We start from the raw sequence: 20,152 nt of genomic DNA, 5'->3' as shown, positions 1-20,152 counted from the left end.
GCCACAGGAGATTGTTTCTGTGGATACTTGTGAAACCATTCTGACACCGATGACCAGAGTGTTTTCACTTTTTTTTATTATGTCTGCTTTGCATTAAGCATTGCACCTCAGGGTACCACTAAATATATTTAACACAGGCATATTGGGGTATTTTAGGGAAGTACTAACTGCAAAATGTTTTTTATACATAGGCTGGGATAGGATATTATTAACTCTGTCACGTTTTGAGAAACTTTTCTTCAGGGACATGAAGTAATTGGTGAAAGTGAATTCACCCTAATCCAGATGTTAACAAGAACAACAAACAGTAAAGACACATAAATACCTTTCTATAGCATCAGCAGATCTTCACCTTTCACAGGAGAGAGGCTGCAAGCGATCCCATTGACCTGATAATATCATACACTGTATATAGGAGATGAGATCTTTATATACAGTCCATGGATGAGAGAAGAGAAGAGAAGAGAAGAGATCAGATCAGATCAGATCAGATCAGATCAGATAAGATAGGATCAACTTTATTGATCCCACTCTGGGGATATTCTCTTGCTATAGCAGCAGATAGTCAAAAAGAGGTATGTAAGTGAACAAAGTATGAAATAGAATTAAAAAAGGGATACAAATAAAGATTAATACCATCACATATCATATACCATCATGTTTTAAATCAGTGCCTCATTATAAATCACATTAAACTCAAATAAGTCACTTAAAATGATACATTAGAATGTTGCATCCTTCTCTGGGGATTGTTAGAAATTGTTGATATTATTCAAAAGTATAAGTATGTAGTAACAACGTGAATATTTATTTAATTTGAGTGATTTTCTACTTTATATTTTTCATTTCTATTAGTCTGATTATTACTGTGTGATAATAAACTCGTAACTCTTCAGTGACGCGTCACACCAGCCACCTGTTGACTCACCTGTTGTGCTCCTCCGCCCCGCCCGAGGACCTACATTCGGTCCCTGCCTGCCCGGCGGATGGATTTGTCGTCCACCCTGGGCGAGGACACGGAAAACCTGAGCAGCTTCTCCGCGATGTCGCTCCATCACGGGATCAAACTTCGGTACAGGTGAGCGACACGACGCCAACGTGTCATATTTGATATATGTGACGTGGACTCTGTGGCTGTGTCTGGTTTCCCCCTTGTTGTTGTGTGCCAGGGAGGAGAGCAGCGTCTCAGGTGATGCTCTCCATCACCTGTCGGGGCGTGTTCACCTCAGAGTAACGGCTGCCCTCGGTTAGCTAACGGCCTCCCTCGGCTAATGCCCACTGCTGTGCCGTTCACCTGCAGGCTGTGACTAATGTGATGGACAGCGACCGACAGAGAACTGAGAGAGAGACCCCGCCTCGGCACTGGAGGAGCTGCAAGTTGATCATCGACCCCGCTTTAACCAACGGCCTCTACAAAGTGTTCCGTTATGATGGGCTGCTCTTCAACCTCCCCGTGAGCTCCTCTTCATCACCTGCGTTAAACAATGGCGTGCGGCTGGCGTTTCCCACCATGTGTCGAGTTGTCCAGCAGGATCATAAACTTGTGTTTGCTTCCACAGGTGGAGGACTTAGGTCTGTTTCCTGTGGAGACTGTCAGAGATCCACGCGTCAGCCGCTTGTGGAGCAAATCACGCAAGACCGAGCTGTCAGTGCCCAAATTGAAGGTACATTCTTTATCATCATCGATAATAACAATAATAATTACATTAATAACAGCAATTATAGTAATACAAATGTGATTACAATTTGTTTCTTTTAAATTGCTTTAAGATGAGATAAGATAAGATGGTTAAGGACATTACATATCATTTAGCTGATGCTTTTATCCAAGCGACTTACAATAAGTGTGTAAGTAAGTAAGTTTATTCATGTAGCACCGTCCGAGAGCAGAGACGTCACAAAGTGCTTTACAGGGTAAAATAAGCATATACATGCTTACAAATAAGAAACACAGTAGGAAAACACAATAAAAACAAATAGACAATTACACAAAGGCTAGTCTAAACAAATTAGTCTTAAGCTGTTTTTTGAAGGTTTCCACAGTGTCCACAGATCTTAGGACCAAAGGGAGAGAGTTCCAAAGTTTAGGAGCCACAACTGCAAAAGCACCATCTCCCTTAGTCCTAAGTCTGGATCAGGGAAACACCAGCAAAACCCCGATCAGGGGACCTTAGAGACCTGCTGGTGACATAGGGCTGCAGCAGATCTCTAATGTAGGCAGGTGCCTGACCATGCAGAGCTCTATAGGTGATCACAAGAACTTTGAATTGGATTCTGAATTTAATGGGTAGCCAGTGAATCGGTGTCACATGAGACCTTTTGAAAGACCTGGTAAGGAGTTTAGCAGCAGCATTATGGACCACTTGGAAACGATCCAAGAAAGATTTGCAGAGGCAGGTGAAAAGTGAGTTACAATAATCAATAATACATAAATGCAATCCTTTAGTCATTAATTTATATATTATCAATTTGTTTATTTTTTCCCATCTATCTATCTACTATCTATCTATCTATCTATCTATCTATCTATCTATCTATCTATCTATCTATCTATCTAAGGGGATAGTGAAAATCCAGTAAAAGTGATAATAATAATAATAATAATAATAATAATAATAATAACTAGATTAACAATATTAACAATAATAATAATAGTAACAATAATAACTACATTAACAATATTATGAACAATAATAATAGTAACAATAATCACTACATTAACAACAATAATCATAATAATAATGATTATATTATGGTTGTCGTCTGCCTGTGATGTTTCAGGTTGATGAGTGGTACGTTGGCCCCATTCCTCCCAAAGAAGTGACGTTTTCCAGGTTGAATGACAATGTAAAAGAGGCCTTCCTGACTAACATGTGCAACAAATATGGGAGTATTGAAGAAGTGGAAATATTTTACAATCCCAAGAACAATAAGCATTTAGGGATTGCAAAGGTGGTTTTCGACACAGTGCAGGCTGCAAGAGACGCTGTTCAGCACCTCCATCAGACGTCAGTGATGGGAAATATCATCCACGTGGAAGTTGATCCTAAAGGTAAAGCTCACTTCAGGAATACTTCACATATATAAACAGCAAAGAGTGTCTTTGTTCATCAGGTGATTGTAATATGTCAACTTTTCTCAGGGGAAAACAGGACACAATATCTCCAGCTCCTCTTACGTGGCCTTTATAATCCCTGGATGTTGCCAGGTGGCAGCAGTGAGCCAGCTCTGCAAAACTTGATTGACAGTTTGCTGGTAAAAACACAAAGTCGTTTTGTAATGATTTAAACTTTATTTAATTAATATTCTATTCAGTATTTATAAGTCTGCTGTTAAAGAAATGTGTCTTTTAGGGATAATATTTCTAAGTTGTTTTCTGGATTTATCTGTATAATAAATGTTGTTTTACAGAGCAGCGCAGCCACACAGCGACAAGGGAGTGTTTCCAGCCCCACCAGCACCGCTACACCCCTCTCCATGGACACAGCTTACTCCAGTATTTGGCAGGATACACCTTGCAGCTTTGGGCTCACTCCACGTTCTCAGGGAACCCCCCTCACCCCTTCCCTGTCTGCCACTCCTCTCTCCCAGGACTCTTGCTACTCCAGTCTTCAGGCGACTCCGGTCCTCCAGGGGGAGCCCTCCTCCAGCTTTAGTGTTCACAGACCATTAAGACGAGAGCTCTGCCGTCTCAAACCTGCGAGGTATCGCCGCAGATCCAGCAACGTCTCTAAAGTCAACCTGGATTTGAAGCATTGCCAACCACAGCCGCCACACGCCCTTTCTTCTCAAATACAAACAAGAGGCCAGCAGCTTGAACTGTGGGGTCACAGTGCTCAATCCTCCACCCACAATAATACACAACCTTCGTTTAACCTCACCTCCCCCCATCAAGAGCCCAGAGACGGGATCACTGCTACCTCAAAGACTTTACCTCCGACCTGTCACTCTTTTAGCATCCTGAACATTAACTTCCCAGCTGTTGAACAGACAGCATCCCCCCCACCTGATGACCATGCATTCATAACAGAATTACCTCCATCTGCTGGAAACTGCTCCTCCAGCAACCCCCGACCACAGGTGGAGAGTTTGGACTCCCGCATTGAAAATATACTGATCAACAGCCAGAGCACTGACCCCTCATACTTTGACAGACAGACTTCGGAGGCTGACGTGCACTCTCAGGACAGCCCAGGATCACCTTGCTCTGCTCATAGCTCCCCTTTCTCCGATGACTCCGGGGATCGGCTGCCTGACAGTCAAGCGTCTCTCAGTGAAAATGAACATGATGAAACTACTCGAGCTGTATCGTTTCTTACAAGAAACGCCCAGTCCCCCGCTGCATCAGAGTTCACAGATTTAGAAAGGAGGGCACACAGGAACAATGATAAAGATGCTAAAAGTTTCCAGTCATTATCATGTCCGAAGGTACGTCTTTAAGATCTCTACATACATCACGATGAAAATAAAAGTAGTAGTTCTAGTTGTAGTTATTACCAGTGGCAACAGAGTGGCTGGTAGTGTTTGCCTTGTGAGTCTGTGTGTGTGTGTGTGTGTGTCATCCTCGCAAAATGTGGTCCTGTAAACTCATATCATAGCTGGACCTATTACAGAGGTGTTTTTGAGAACTTTGGCAAGTGTTCATATGTCTGTCTGCCTGCCTGCCTGTCTGCCTGTCTGTCTGTCTGTCTGTCTGCCTGTCTGTCTGTCTGCCTGCCTGTCTGTCTGTCTGCCTGTCTGCCTGCCTGTCTGTCTGTCTGTCTGTCTGCCGTCTGTCTGTCTGCCTGCCTGTCTGTCTGCCTGTCTGTCTGTCTGCCTGCCTGCCTGTCTGTCTGTCTGTCTGTCTGTCTGCCTGTCTGTCTGTCTGTCTGTCTGTCTGCTGCCTGTCTGTCTGTCTGTCTGTCTGTCTGTCTGCCTGTCTGTCTGTATTTTAATGCATCACAACCGTACAAAATGTTGTCACAAAACTTTACAGGTGTTTAGTTGAGATTAGAACGAAGGCCGAATTAGAAGATGGATAATTTACAATCAAAGAGCAAATTATATAATATAACATTTAAAAGTAATGACGAAAGAAAAGGATAAAAGAAACAAAGTAACAGCTAAAAGTAAGTAAGTAGGTTTTGATAGATGATTTAGAAACAGACAACAGAGTTTCAACTCTTGAGTTCCTAAACTGTTCCAGAGGATTGGGGCTCTGACAGCAAAGGCCCTGTCACCCCCGGTCTTCAGTCTTGACTGCTGAATATCTAACATCAGAAGAGTTCAGTACTGATTTAGAAGTTTAACAATTGGTCAGCATCGTTGCGGGTGGTGTGATCCCATCAGATCATGGTCTGAACTATAAATCAGCTTTTATTTCTCATCATACTCAGGAGCATCATGCAGTGAATGATGGACACTCAGCCAACAGACCGCCTGGAGCTCTGACACCAACAGAACACATCCCCTCTCTTCCTCAGCCTCCCCCTGCAATTACAGCTGGATGCCGCCGTCCACCAGCCACTTCTTTCCCTTTCCGTGTTCCTCCCTTTCCCCCACCTCGCCTGCCAAACGGCACTATCCCCATCCCACCACCAGGCTGGATCCCCCCTCCTGGCCATGTTGGTATCTCCATTCCTCCTCCTCTTATACGACCTCCTCCTTCTATTCCTCCCCCAACAACTTTTCTGGGACCCCCTCCACCTTTGATGGCGCCACCTTCTGTTCCCCCTCCTGTGCACATGTACCCTTTATCCATGCCGCCGACAAGCCGTTTGGATGAGAGGAATCCCCCGAGGCATGGCTTCCTTCCACCGCACTGGTCTGCTCCTCCTTTCCCTAGGTTTAACCCATTTGTACCACCACCAGACTACCTGCTTGTGCGGGAAGACCCTCATAAACTCACAGTAGATAAAGTTTTAGAAGTCCTCATGGATGAACTAAAGTCAATCATTAAGAAGGACATTACACGTAAAATGATTGAAGTGGTGTCTTTCAAGGCATTTGAGGAGTGGTGGGACTCTCAAGAGAAAAAAACAAAGGTAAGTTCTTCACAGTGGTCAATGAAATCACCAGAATAAAGATGTTTTACTTTATCCCTTTGCCGCTCTTATGGCAATACATTCAACTTTTGTTGTTTTATTCATAAGATACAAGTTTCTCCTTTGAATAATGGACCGGAAAGTGTGGATGAGACAATCAAACAAATAAATCCCCTCAGTCATATGAGTGGCAAGGGCAAAAAACCTCCACTACCGTCCTTCAAGGTAAAATAATCTGCTCACTGTACTTTGAACCACCCCAGCATTTATCCTCTGAGTGATATATAACTCAATGTAATGTAAAATAACACTGTTATGCAGGTTAAAAGGAAAAAAGACGATGATCTTGCCACACCAAAAGAGACAGACACTGTGTTGTCCTCTGCGCATGAAATTTCTGGTCAGTGTTTTTTAGTTCATCTAATGCTCATTTACCATATGTTCACTTCTTCATCTGTCTATTCTAGACTGTAGCTTTATCAGCTGTGTTGCTCTCTTTCCACTTTAGATCTAAAACAGGGGGAGGACACAATGAAACCTGCATCGGAGAGGCCTAAACGCAGACATTCAAGGCCACACGAGCTAGACAGCGATGATGATGAAGGGAAAGAAGCAGAAGAAATGATGCCAGACAAGATGGAGGCTATTGTGCCTGAAGACAGCGCCTCTCAGAACCTGGTAAATATTCACTTTTCATGAAAAGAAATTACAAAAAAGTAGTTCAGCGGCATTAATTATGAAATTCTAAAGGCTGCATAGTATAACTAGTGTTGTATTTAGTGTGACAGAGAACATGACAATGATGAAGAGAGTAATCCTAACGAGGAAGAAATCGAAGTGGCACAAAACCCCTCAGAGGATGAATTAGCCATCATCTCCCCCATGAGTGATGGATTGCAGAGCTTGGATGGCGGTATGTTACAAGGTCATATAGCCACAACACTGAAAGTTAATAAAGAGTCACAAGCCTATGAATGCATGTTTTTGTTTCTGTTTTCTATAACAGAGCTGTTCTCAGACAGCAGCTACTCAGGGGAAAGCGAGTATGAGTCGTCAGACTTCGACTCCTCTGACTCGTTCTCCTCAGGCAGCTTTGAGGACTCGTCCTCTTCTTACCTCAGTCCTGAAGATGAAGAAGCCATGGAGGAGGAGGAGGAAGAGGACGACAGGAGTAATGGTTGTATAGTTATATCGTCAGATGAAGAGTCAATGGAGCTCGATCCTTCCCTTAACTCAGCGGCCCCGCTAACCCCTGGTGCTCAGCTTGATCTGTGCCTGCAGGAGTGGTCAGATCCGTTCCAAACGGGGGATAGAGAGGAGAACCAGTGCACAGACTGTCAACAAGACACACAAGACTTTGATGCTCTGATGGAGCGCCCAACCAGTGCATCCCATGACCTACAGCCCCCATCACCTCTTGGACTTCCAGGTTATATGTCTTACACGATTTAGATTGAATCAGTTTACTCAGTGCTGGGGGATAAAGCCAAAAATGATGTCATAATAAACATTTTCAATATCAATAATTATCATGATAAATATCACATTTTTATTTGTTTTATTTTTAAAGACTAATTTGAGTGAAGGTTGTGGATTTAAACTCATCTTTATGAGCAGTATAATAATATTAGACTGTTGTTATATTGGTATTGATTAAAATTATATTATATATATATTATGCAGGATTTCAATGATCTCAGATGACCTGTTAAAAAGGCTGTATAGTCTATTAATGAAGTCATCCTTGTTATTTATCTGTGTAGCAGCTGAGCCTTACCTTGACTCGGATATGGAGAGCCCTGGATGGTCGCTGGAGTCTCTGGAAACCATAGAAAACCTCAGGCCTCTCACTCCCACTGGCTTCTTGGTGGAAAGTGACCCTGACATCCTGATGAAAAGCAAACCAACATCTCCGGCTGTGGAGGAGGTTGAACGACCACAAACACCAGGCAAGCGAACAGTGGCTGAGCTGGAAAGTGAGGACTCAAATGAAGCCAGTGAATTCTTGTTCCGCTGCCCAGTGAGCAGCGAGCTCATTCTAGCTCCCCCTGACCTCCCGGCGGCCTCATATCATTTATACCAGGAGATACCGAAAACTCCTGGGAGAGAGGAGAGAAGTGGATGTACACAGTACAGCTCTGTAAGAACTCCAGCAACACCTGGCAGAGAGACACACATATCAGAAGGCAGCGCTGTGATGTGCTCACCTCTTAAAAGCTCTCCACTAATTCCAGCTTTGTCCAACAATCCATATATAATCGCTCCAAAGACTCCTGGAAGAGACATTGTCCTACCCCGAAGAGCAGTAGTCCACAGGAGGAAATCACAATTGGTGGCCACCTCACAGCCCCAGTTGGGTGACGACTCTCTTGGAGATTCTCCCATCACAGTGATCTCTCCATGCAATCTCTCTGAATCTTCATCTGAGGGGAGGGGTGCATGGACCAGTTTGCGTGTGAGAACGAAGCCTTTGCAGGGACTGGAGAATACGCTTGGCCTTTTGGGTGAGGAGAAATCTGTATTTAGGCGAAAACAATGGAGGAGACTAAATAGGAGATGGAGAACTCATCATCGGCAGCGATCACTGAAAAAACGTGCTGGTCCACTCTCGTACCACAGTCGTCCTCACAGGGGGCGCTCACTGCGTGAGGAGAGGAGAATCCTTCATAGTATTTGGAAGGAGGGTCTGGATCAAGAAGATGCGAGGCTGCTGCAGTCGACATTTGAGAGGCTGCAAGAGCAGGATAATGGTTTTGGGTGGCTCAGTGACACACTCTGGATACCTCACCCTCATATCCTTTTTATTTAAGGTTCAATTTCATAGGTCAGTGGTCAATGTTTCAAGTCATTGATAATGTCTGCACAGGGGGTGTGATTCTCTTCTAAGTTGTGCTGGACCATGCACAAATGACTGATTGATTCTGTACATTTTTTACGTATTTATGTTTTAATTTGAATATTTTAGGGGGGAAAAAATATAATTTAAAAATAAACTGCAAATAAAATACTAACCTCAGCGAAGCACATTGGGATATTGGTGAAAACACCCAATGTTAAAAATAAATCTTTGATCCTCCCCTTTGTTTTTATCTGTTCCAAAATTGAACAGGTTCTTTTTTGGCTCATGTTCCAGATTTCCATGAATCTGTCGAGTAGTTTTTGCTTAATCCTGCTGACAAACATACAAACACACTGGGGTGAAAACTAAACCTCCTTGGTGAAGGTAGTTGTCGTTTCTGATTAACCAGTAGCTGAATGTGATTGATACATTGGTTCTGTTTATCTTATTACATGTTTGATCTTCTTGACTGCTGCTCACTGACTAAAGTCCTCACAGAGCAGAGTGAGGAACAGAAACCGTGGCCAAAGCACAGGACCGGCTCTGCTCGCAGTGAAGGTTTCTACAAAATCAGCAGGAAGGACAAATTAAAATATCTGAAAAACACAAAGCTGGACGCGGAGCTTCCATCCACAAGTACTCAGGTAGTAAATAGGGGGAACTGTGTAGATCTCAGAGCCCAGTTTAACCCATTCAGTGATAAATGTCATATGTCTGTCTGCAGGGAACATCTCTTCCATCCCAGCAACCCTCCTCACTGCTGCGTGCTGGATCTGGCTTCAGGTCTGAACAGCGCCGCCTGCTGTCCTTTTTCAGCTGGGACAGTGACCTGGTCAAGTTCAACCAGCTGAAGGTAAAAAAAGATACTACTATCAGAGGTATTATTGGTCGCTATTGACCTATTACAGATATATCTGTGTTGCTCTACGTACATAGTATTATGTCAATTGTTAATAGTAAATACTATTAGTACAGATAAATACAGCCAATTTAAAAGATCTGCTTTCCATTTAAAAGGAAGCTTACTCAAACCCTTTAAGTCCAAAGCATTTGATATGAATGAGTTGCCACTTGTTGCTTTCCTGAACCACATACTGTCTTTTTCTGAATTGTGCGAAAAGCAAAGGCAATGCTATGTTAATTATAAAACGGATTAGACCTCTTTAGATACTGAGCTAGTTTGTTTGTTTGTAGATCTGCTGTTATTGGTATCTTGGCATGCAGCTGTATTTACAGATGTATTGTGAACACTAGTTGTGAATGCAATCTTTTTGTTTCACTGTAATCTCTGTCCATATGTACCCACTATACTGCAGTCTAAATTAGACACAGTGATTTGAGTGATCATCTGAGACAAGTTACCTTTCGTGTTTGTATTTGCAGCAGTTGGAGCCTGTGTTAACAAATGGTATTTGTCTCATTTTTACATGATTTCTTTTGTATTTTCTTGAATCAGTTTCGAAAGAAGAGGATTCGTTTCAGCCGGAGTCACATTCATGATTGGGGCCTGTTTGCCATGGAGCCTATAGCAGCAGATGAGATGGTGATTGAGTATGTGGGACAAATCATCAGACAGGTGAGACAAATGGAAACTAAGGACAAGGCCCCCTAACAAGCTTCTTAACAAACCCCTATCCTCCTGACTGCTTTCTGTGAATGGACCCACTGCTCCACTGGGACCCCTGGTTGTTCTGGGTAGTTTCCAGGAGTGTGAGTCGAGTGATAAACAACACTGTTAAGAATAGACTTATCTGTTTTTCTTTCGCCTCAGGTCATTGCTGACATGAAGGAGCAGAGATACGAGGAGGAGGGCATCGGTAGCAGCTACTTGTTCCGGGTTGATCAGGACACCATCATTGATGCCACTAAATATGGGAACTTAGCCAGGTTCCTCAACCACAGCTGCAATGTGAGTGAGAGTTGAGAGATTTGTTTAATGTCATTCTTAATGCAAAGTTACTTCACATTCTTCAGTGGCAGATCTAGGATTTTTTTAATCAGGGGCTATAAATGAGCCACAGTTATATGACCAACATCTATGCACAACTCCTGATTCATTAAGATGCACATTTAAGATATTCCTGGTTTCCTGTTAGCTCTATAACTTTGAGCAAAACCACATATCATTGAACATATTTTGAAAATTGTTCCTTGTACAGCACATTGTGTTCTTCAAAAAAGTTTAGAAAATAAACATTCTTAGCAAACTCATATTAATGTTAGTTATTGTTTAGTTTTTTTTAAAGACAACTGACAGGACAGGGGCACTCCAGGGGCCACTCAGATTTCAGCTGGGGCCAGTGCCCCCCTGACCCCACCCCTGGATCCCCTCCTGACATTCTCATCAAAACGTTTGCACTCATTATTATTATTTCTTTTGTCCTGCAGCCTAACTGCTACGCTAAGATTATCACTGTGGAGTCTCAGAAGAAGATCGTGATATATTCCCGGCAGCTGATAAGCATCAACGAGGAGTTAACATACGACTACAAATTTCCCATCGAGGAGACAAAGATTCCTTGCTTGTGTGGAGCAGAAAGCTGCCGCGGCTTCTTGAACTGATCTCCAATGAAGTGTCCTTGTTATGTCATGAGCCAAAGTTGCCTGAGGTACTGCACAATATAAACACAGACACCGGATATGTGTCAAAAAAAGCCATTTTACTACTATTCAGACAGTACAGTCGATAATTTAGAAAAGCACTGCAGCTTGGTTAATAATAATTTTACATTTTTTCATTATAAAACACTACACTTGGTTGTATTTGTTTATTCAGTTCATGAACACAATTGTTCTCACATTGCAGTTGTGTGCAACATCACACTAAAGGCCTCTGTTACAATGATATGTCTGTTGACCTCGTTGTCCTAATGATAACATGAATGTATCGTTAAATGTTTTCGTTCATGAGAGCTTCAACTGTGATTTGCTTGAGTCAAGCTTGTATCAAAAATGTTGGTGGTGTTAATATTTTATAATAAGAAAGCATTTCTTTATGAATGTTTAGTGTTGATGTTCTCTTCTTACTGATGAGGTAACATAAAATAAAGATTTGAATAATAAAACAAGCAGGTCACAATAATATCTGGTAAACAGGACCCTCCACAGAAAGTGTCTTTTCATATTGAATACATAGTTATTGAGACTAACACAAGGTTCACATGTTCTTTGTAACTCCATTCGGTGTCAGGATCGTCAGGTTTCCTCTGGCGTGCTGGTCGGCTTCAATAGCTTCAAAAAGAGATTTGAAGTTTCCTGCTCCGAAGCCCTGTGAGCAAATAGAATATATATATATATAAGTTAATAATATTGTTATACACTGAGAACAGTACACTGAACACACAGAACAGGTGTTTTAAAAATGTATCTCCCTGTGTTCATCTACCCAGCGGCGCCCTCACCTGATGGTTGTGTCTCTGAATGACTTCCAAGAACACAGTGGGGCGATCCTGAACTGGCTTGGTGAAGATTTGAAGTAAATAACCGTTGTCGTCGTAGTCCACCAAGATCTTCAGATCCTGTAAATGAAGTGTTGACACAGTTGTATACCAACGTTGTATGCCCTCAAATTCACTGTGACAGGAGAATAAATTAACTTATGTTATGTTTTCAAAAACACAGTTAAGTTTTGACAAAGCATAAAAACATCCATCCTCCATGTTTGTCCTCCAAAAATATGGCTGAAACTCTGACCTGCAGGACGTCCAGGTCCTCTGTGATTTTTAGCTTTGAGTGTTTCAGATTCCCCCTCAGCTGCTCGTAGTAGGTGTCCGGCACCGACATAAACTCCATCCCACGCTCCTTTAGGTTACGAATCTGCAGAGAAGGAATCCATCAGGGCGTTGTTGCTGCCGCTGCAGGGATGCATCCACATGCAAAAGCAAACACAGTATTTCCCAGACTTACTGCAGTGATGATATCTGATGTGTTCATGGCTATATGCTGCACTCCTGGACCTCCATAGTACTCCACATACTCCTATTAGTGAAAACACATGGAAAGGACACCTGCTATTCAACTGTTATTAAAGAAGTAAAATTGTGTCTAGTCCACATATTAGTGGAAGTGTAAATTAACATGCCTGAATCTGAGATTTTCTCTTCCCGATAGCTGGCTCGTTGATGGGCATCTTCACAGTCTCCTCATAGTTTGCCACTACGATGGATCGCAGGGCACTGAACTCTGTCTGAAGCTGTTTGTCATCCACTGACCAGAAGCGGTGAAAGAGAAGGTTCCTCTGGTACCTGTAAGATCAGGAACCAGATCAACACTCCAAGAATTAACACACATGCACCTTATTTTAAATCCTTTTAAATTCAGTGTTTCTGCTTTGGGTTTTCTAAAGGTTTGGAGAACTGCAGCCTGATAAATATAAATAAGTAATATATTCAGACATGAGCCAAAAACCTCTGGTATGTGTTACACCCCCCGTCTGCAGGATCAACCAATGATCTTGCTCATTTTGAGAACTGCCTTTTCCCACCTACTTATTCCGCATTGAAACAAGATCCAGATGTGGAAACCCAATGGGGACCTTCTTAGAGAAAACTCATGAGTCATGCTGATGCTGCCTCAGAGTTATGTAAGAGTCAGATGGCCGTTGACTCTGCTATCTATCAACTTCACGTGCTTCTTTCCATGTTGCATGTTTCTACTCTTTGAGTCCATTACCATTCCACCACTGGAACCATCTCGTCGTCTGGCTGGTTTCCCACAACGTGATCGATGAAGTTGAGTTTTCCACTGGGACTGCATGGACAGACAAAAGCGAAACCGCACAAACATACAACATTCGTTAGTTGTGATTCAGACAGAAACATGTATGTTATAAACTTTAGAAACACATTAACTCACAGTTTGGCTAATGAAGGGTCCTTGAACAGAGGGGGGAGGAATCCTGGCAGAAACAGCCCAGTGTATCCTGTCCTCTCCACAAGCGTGTGTGTGGTGTCACCATACTGCAGCAAACACAAGAGGGTCTATAATCCTGCCAGTTCTTCAATTTATCATCAGCTAATTTCAGGATGTGTCAATCCACATTCAACATCTTCATATTTCAATATGAAGATGTTGAATGTAGATTCATAGGATTCCTTCTCGGTGACTTCTCTCACCGTCTGAAGCACAGCCAGTCGGACTTTCCCATATTTGTCCTCCAATGTGTGAGCCTCCTTTACAATAAGTGCACCTCGCTCACGGGCTTTCTGAGAATAGAGAGAATCTTAGTGCGTTGAGAGCAAAACTAACAGCAACAATTCCCAGCAATTAAATGTAGCAGTGAAGTGTTACCTGCACAAGGAGGTCACAGTCCTCCACTGTAAATGCCACATCCTTCACTCCATCCCCATGCTTGACCAGATGATCTCCCATCTCTGAGAAAAAAATTATTTCTGAAGTCATTTGCAAGTTCAGTGCAAAATATATAGATTGAAGTAAATTTGAATAGTACGGAGCCACTAAAGTCCCAACATGTGACCAATTTAACCCATTTGTGTGCGCAGGTAATAACAATGATAATTATCCAATGCTCATATATGCAATGCAAATATGTTCATATTATAAATAACTTGTTTGCACAAGATAATTACTTTGTAATTTAATATGCATAATAAAGGCATGGTTTGCTTATGCTTTGAAAGCCACGGTGGTGTGCTCTTCGGTTGCTTTTATAGCTTTTTAAGAGCAGCAGGAATTTCATTATATGACATTCCAAGGTAAGTTAATGTTTTGTGCATATAAATTAAGATGAAAAATATCAGCATATGGGATTTTTCTTCAGATTTTTTTCATTGAAGGCGTTTTCTGGTGGCAGGCTATGCAAGGTATCATAAAATGTATGAGAGACATTAAAGTGCCTGGTTTAATTATAATCCCAAACTATTAAAATATCAGTGAACACACATCTGTAGATCAATAGAAAGTCTTAACATTAATTGTGAGGGATACATTTCTTACAGTACCTTGGTCAGATTCTGAATGTGCATGAACAGGGATTCTCATAATAGCATCTCCCCTCTTTGTAACTTCAAACATTTTTTGTCATGTAAATTATTAAAAAAATTTCTTTTGAAGTTGCCTAGTTTTGTGACATATTTGGAGCAATGCAAATACATATTTCAGCTTTGACCACACAGTGAACCCACTGCAGCACCAGTGAAGTCGTACCTTTGTTGTCAGGATTCAGGGCAGATGAGAACACATAAATGATCTGTCGGACACAAAGTGACAACATCAACACAATAAAAGCAAAAGTACCTGCATGATTATTTTTGATTTTCTCAGTAGAGTTACATTTATAGACCTGATATTTTTATATCTGTACATTGACAATAACCAGTGACATTCAAACGCCCATTCTACTTCCACAGAGCAGTGATTCTTGTTTTTCTTGTTATTGCACTGAAGGAAATCTTCTCCTGCTCCTGGTGCATCCTCTGCCTGGTGTGTGTTCTCTTTTTACCTTGCCTTGTTTCACTGCATGGGACACCACCTCGCGGCTGCCTGTCTCCAAGCCCTGGTAAGCCAAAGGCTCAAATCCTAGCTTGTTGCAGTAAAACGATGCAGCCTGTTGAAGACAATCATTTTTATTAAACAGAAAAAAACCTCATTGAGATGTTTTATTTGACGTGAACCTAAAATTAAGCGTGATCGCAAGTGGCTGGCTTTAAACTGTCTGATAGCGCCACCTGCTGGTGACTACTGAGCCTTGACTCGGTTTATGCAGCAATAAATTAGAAGCGGTTAGGTGTAGTATTTGAGATGCTGTGTCCCCTCCACCCCTCTGGAGAACCAATAGCCTTGCTCAATGTATAGTCTACCCCTTCGTCTGCAGGAGAAGTAGGTCAGGAGGAAAATGATGTGCTCCAAAGAGTGGATGGCGAGCAGGAGTTAGTTAACGTACCTGTTTTGCATTTCCAACCCAGAATGTTAGGTGATCGAAGCAGAGGAACTTGCCCTTCTCATGCTGGAGACATGAAGAAATAATGGTTACATAGATCAGTCACTGATGGAAAATCTATTTCTCAACTTTTTTTGCTATATTTGATAAAGGGGGAATTATAGCAAAATGGAACTAACAAATGCTGAATTAGTAGCATTAAAATCTTAGTTTTAGTGCTGCAATTTCGCACTTGATGTCAATAAACTCGATAACCTCTGCGAATTCTCTAGTTTAACAATGATTATATTACTTACCTTTTCTCCTTTGTCTGTGTATGTTGTCTACAAGAAAGCACATCATAACGTTATTATAATACAAGGAAAAGTAATAAATAAACTGTCAAATATTCTTATTTCTTTGTACAGAGTCCAACAGATGAATAAAGGGTAATAATGATATAATAAAGATAATAACAAGAAGCAAGACAAACAAACGTGATTCTGGTAACTCACCATGTTGCTCCTGGTGACCTGACCTGATTGACAGAATGAAATCCACAATGACTTCCAAAGCTGAGAGGGAAGTTTTTAAATCGATGGCCGCCGGTGAGGAGGAGGGATTGGAGGAGGAAGATGAAGAGGAGGGAGGGAAGAGTACTGAGGCTTGGTGCACTTTTGCTGTTACACAATGACTACTCGGGAAAACATGGTGACATGCAACAGGTCTCAGCATCACTTATTTCACTGTCAGTCTGATGTTACGGAATATGATGCTTGATAAATGTCCCATCAGGAAATATATCTGTCTTAAAATGTGTGGTAGCCTTTATTTTGCAAATAAAAAATATATAAAAACGCTGGAATGGATGGTTTTTTTTTCATGGCTTCTGTTTAGTGCATTATAAAAAATATCTTATTTATTTAGGAATAAATGTAAACATGTTTCTTCAAAATGACACTGAAACCTGTCTGAAGAGGTGTAGAATTACAGATGCATTTTTCTGGAAGAAGTAAAAGAAGCAGGGCCATGTGTTAGCGTTTAGTGGCGAGAGGAGGCTCACTCATGCTGCGCTCTCATTGGCTTAGTGCTGTGGAGTCAAGTGAACCCTTGCGTGCTTTGAAATGCCCCATCCCATCATTCCTCCCCATATTGTTTCTGTGTTATTCCTAATTGTGATTTCTCCAGCTGAGAAAAGACTTTAAAAAGATATCCTGAAAAATAATTAAAAGCCATCCTATAGACTCCTGGTGTGAAAACATAATTCAGTCAGGCAAACACAGGAGAATTATCCGAAACCAAACAGATCAATAAGGGAGATGATAGCTGGGAATGAAAGAGGTGAGCTGGTGCCAAGGTGCAGCCAGCAGGGTTGGATTCAGTCACTTGAAAAACATGTTTTTATGTAAACAGAACAGAAGAAAACCTCATATGTTTCTCTTGTGTCTCAAAACACCTGAGAACCACATACAGTACAGTAACAACTCAACTTCCTGTATTTACAATCATAGTTTCCACATTTTGTTTAGTTCTTTATGATGAAACATGAAAACTGAATCGATTTTTTTAGATTCTGTAACTGAGTAATGTAGCAAATAGCCATCCGTGTGAAAAGCTGCTTACATTAAACTACTAATAAGCCACAATGCAAGCAGGAAAACTCAGACTCAACACCAGACAATAGAACACTTTTTACATAAACGTGATTTTTTTTTATCTTGTGCACACAAATTCAAAACAATATCACCTTTTGGGACTATATGAATTTGTAACCCCAAAACTCAAAAAAACCACCAGATAAGAGACAAGAGAGGATTTCTACAAGGACACAACATTCCTTCATTATCTCTGTGCTAAACCTTTTAAATTTATGGTGCCAGACAACCGGAACGACCTTGGAGCTATCTGAGATTAGACTACACACATAACTTGTGTGTGTGTGTGTGTGTGTGTGTGTGTGTGTGTGTGTGTGTGTGTGTGTGTGTGTGTGTGTGTGTGTGTGTGTGTGTGTGTGTGTGTGTGTGTGTGTGTGTGTGTGTGTGTGTGTGGACCACAAACCACAGATCACCACTGTGAACTCCTGTATAACAGACACAGAAAGGGACCGGCCCCCCTGATGACAACATCTTCATTATTTTTTATCTGAGGTCAACATTTTGTGTGATTACTCTGATTATTTGATCCTAATGATTAGACATTTGTTGTGTTTCCTTTCCTTTTTTATTAGTTGATTTATTTGATAGGGACAGTGCTCATTATTTAAAAGACAAAATACTGAACATGAGCTGGAGTTAGCAGGTGAGCAGTTTTTTTTACATCTATTGTCCGTATGTAATCATTGCAGATTTCTTGGTCGGGTGTTACAGCGCTGCATTTCACTAACAGCTCACTAACTACTAATGAGACTTTGGAGCCCACCCCTCAGCGCTCCCACTGCGGCCGTCCCTGGAGATCTTTGTTTTTCATGTTTGGAACCAGCTGTTGCCACGGGCTGCAGTGACACACATGCAGACAGGGGAACATAACATAACGTGGATTAAATGATTACAGATGATTGCAAACGTAAGGCCATTGGATAATTCAATTGGTTGATATGAAAGAAGTGGTTTGCTGTAGTTTAAGTGCCGCTGGACAGAGTTCACTATTCTTTTTCCAGAGCTGAGGCCCTTATTCCAGGATTTTGTTGCACAACATTGTTTTTAAACATTACCTTTTGCATCACACTGCTTTACATTAGACTGCAAGCCATAACTCCCCTGGTGTTCAGTCTCTCTAAGGACAGACTCCTCAGTCAATTAGGACCTTCCCCTGGTCAACACTCCTCACACTGTTGTAGTGGCTCAGCTCAAGGTAGAGCTGTGAAGACGAGAAACAAACATGAGTAAATCATCCTCCGACATGAATCCGCAGATACTGGTGAATGGTGAACAACCGGAGCATCAGCAGGCGCAACAGCAGGAGCAACAGCAGGAGCAACAGCAGGAGCAACAGCAGGAGCAACAGCAGGAGCAACAGCAGGGCACAGACGATGCTGCAGGAGAGAAGCACATTTCTTCAGGTGGTCCGGATAATGGATGTTCAGAGGACAACGCTGCTCCAGAGAAGGAGATGCAGGTTAAGCTGCAGTCCGTTATCCAACAGGTACGTGAGCAGATCAAATCACAAGGGGGTACGAGGGCTCCAAAGAGCAGCATCCTGGAGCTGGTGCAAAGAGTCATAGACAGAGAAGTGGAGGGAGCACAGATGGACAGTGAACCTGAGGGCGGGGATGTCAACAGTGAAGACAATAGACACTCAGAGATGAATCGAAAGGAGCAGGAGCTGTGTGCAATGTTTGAGCAGAAGCTGGAGGCCAGTAAAAAAGCCTGGAGGGATGAGTATGAGCAGCAGATTTCTCAGGTGTGTCGAGAAATGCAGGCCTACACTGATAAGGCTCTGAAAGACATGGAGTGCAAGCTGCAGAGCTGGCAGCCCCACACTGTGCAGCAGACACATCCCAGAGAACAGCAGGAGAGCAAAGGTCCAGACAGGAAGCAGAAGCCTCCAGCCGCAGCTCCTTCACTGGCCGCCAGGAGAGGGAGGGTCCTGACTCGGACCATGACCACCATCATCCCCAAAACGTGCACTCCCGTCATCATGGGCCCACGTGCCAAATCAGAAACGCTGACCTACTCGAGGGGCGCGAGGTCTCGACTTCTACCCAGAGATCTGACCCTCTCCTCACCAGGAAATAAGCCTCATCAGAGCCACAGGCCGCTGCCCCCGACTCAACCCCAACCACACCATCAGTGCAGAAAATCTGTCTGGGGCAAAACCAAAGCAGGAAAGCAAAACAAGGAGATCTTACTCCTTCATGCAACTGACCTGCAACCACGACCGTCACATTGAAAACTGTCATACATAAATAAAGAGAGGCTTTGTTAATATGTATTCCCTGTGACCTTTACTGTACCTGCTTCACCACCGGGCAAGTTAAGGAAAATGCATTTACTTGTATATTTTAAAAACAATAAAAGATCTTGTGGGTTTGAAAAAAACAACAGCTTTTCATTTCGACACAGTTCTGTGGCCTTATTATTGAGTGAAGACAAATAGACTGTGTTTATTTAGTTCTTTGTGAACCACCCGAAGCACCTTCATCCAGTGATGCAGCGCTTTTGCTATCACACACCATTCATACACGCCCGGGGCGACTTGCGGTTGAGCATCTTGCCAGGGACAATTTGGAATGCAGACTGGAGGTGCCAGGGATCGAACCACCAACCTCGTGGTTAGAGGACGACCCTCTCCTCTCCCTGAGAGTTCAGAGCAGGGGCCTTACATCATCCTCTACTTTTTACTACTAGGTATGTTTAAATAAAGGTTGTTGAATGTGAACTTTAATCATCTCAAATGAAAACTTGTACTCTGTAC

General features: G+C 42.3%; 2 protein-coding genes across 3 annotated transcripts; one reads left to right on the top strand and one right to left on the bottom strand.

The window, feature by feature from the left end:
* The first annotated feature begins 954 nt into the window (after positions 1-954).
* Positions 955-14,504, top strand: LOC118115632 (histone-lysine N-methyltransferase SETD1B-A). 2 transcript variants are annotated; one of them, XM_035166925.2, is made up of 20 exons: positions 955-1,078; positions 1,301-1,453; positions 1,560-1,664; positions 2,782-3,052; positions 3,143-3,255; positions 3,412-4,428; positions 5,376-6,023; positions 6,132-6,248; positions 6,345-6,423; positions 6,532-6,701; positions 6,804-6,936; positions 7,030-7,452; positions 7,790-8,815; positions 9,343-9,506; positions 9,587-9,715; positions 10,319-10,438; positions 10,634-10,771; positions 11,251-12,132; positions 12,252-12,337; positions 12,973-14,504. In XM_035166925.2, exons 2-18 carry the CDS (start codon positions 1,316-1,318, stop codon positions 11,422-11,424), a joined length of 4,965 nt encoding a protein of 1,654 aa, XP_035022816.2. In that variant the 5' UTR covers positions 955-1,078; positions 1,301-1,315; the 3' UTR covers positions 11,425-12,132; positions 12,252-12,337; positions 12,973-14,504. The 2 variants fall into 2 exon arrangements, with proteins under 2 accessions (XP_035022816.2, XP_047197445.1); XM_047341489.1 differs by having other exon boundaries at positions 7,787-8,815.
* hpdb (4-hydroxyphenylpyruvate dioxygenase b) lies at positions 11,617-16,350 on the bottom strand. Its single transcript, XM_035166927.2, has 14 exons — positions 16,255-16,350; positions 16,057-16,083; positions 15,764-15,826; positions 15,323-15,427; positions 15,028-15,070; positions 14,152-14,234; positions 13,977-14,066; positions 13,717-13,820; positions 13,534-13,611; positions 12,944-13,106; positions 12,769-12,840; positions 12,556-12,678; positions 12,264-12,380; positions 11,617-12,130 (listed from the first exon to the last, which is right to left on the bottom strand). The coding sequence occupies exons 1-14, from the start codon at positions 16,255-16,257 to the stop codon at positions 12,020-12,022; spliced, it is 1,182 nt and encodes a 393-aa protein (XP_035022818.1). The 5' UTR covers positions 16,258-16,350; the 3' UTR covers positions 11,617-12,019.
* Between the last annotated feature and the right edge of the window lie 3,802 nt (positions 16,351-20,152).

This window comes from Hippoglossus stenolepis, chromosome 9 (genome assembly GCF_022539355.2).
Source record: "Hippoglossus stenolepis isolate QCI-W04-F060 chromosome 9, HSTE1.2, whole genome shotgun sequence".
NCBI classification, from domain to species: Eukaryota; Metazoa; Chordata; class Actinopteri; order Pleuronectiformes; family Pleuronectidae; genus Hippoglossus; species Hippoglossus stenolepis.
This window is presented reverse-complemented; position numbering and strand designations above follow the sequence as displayed.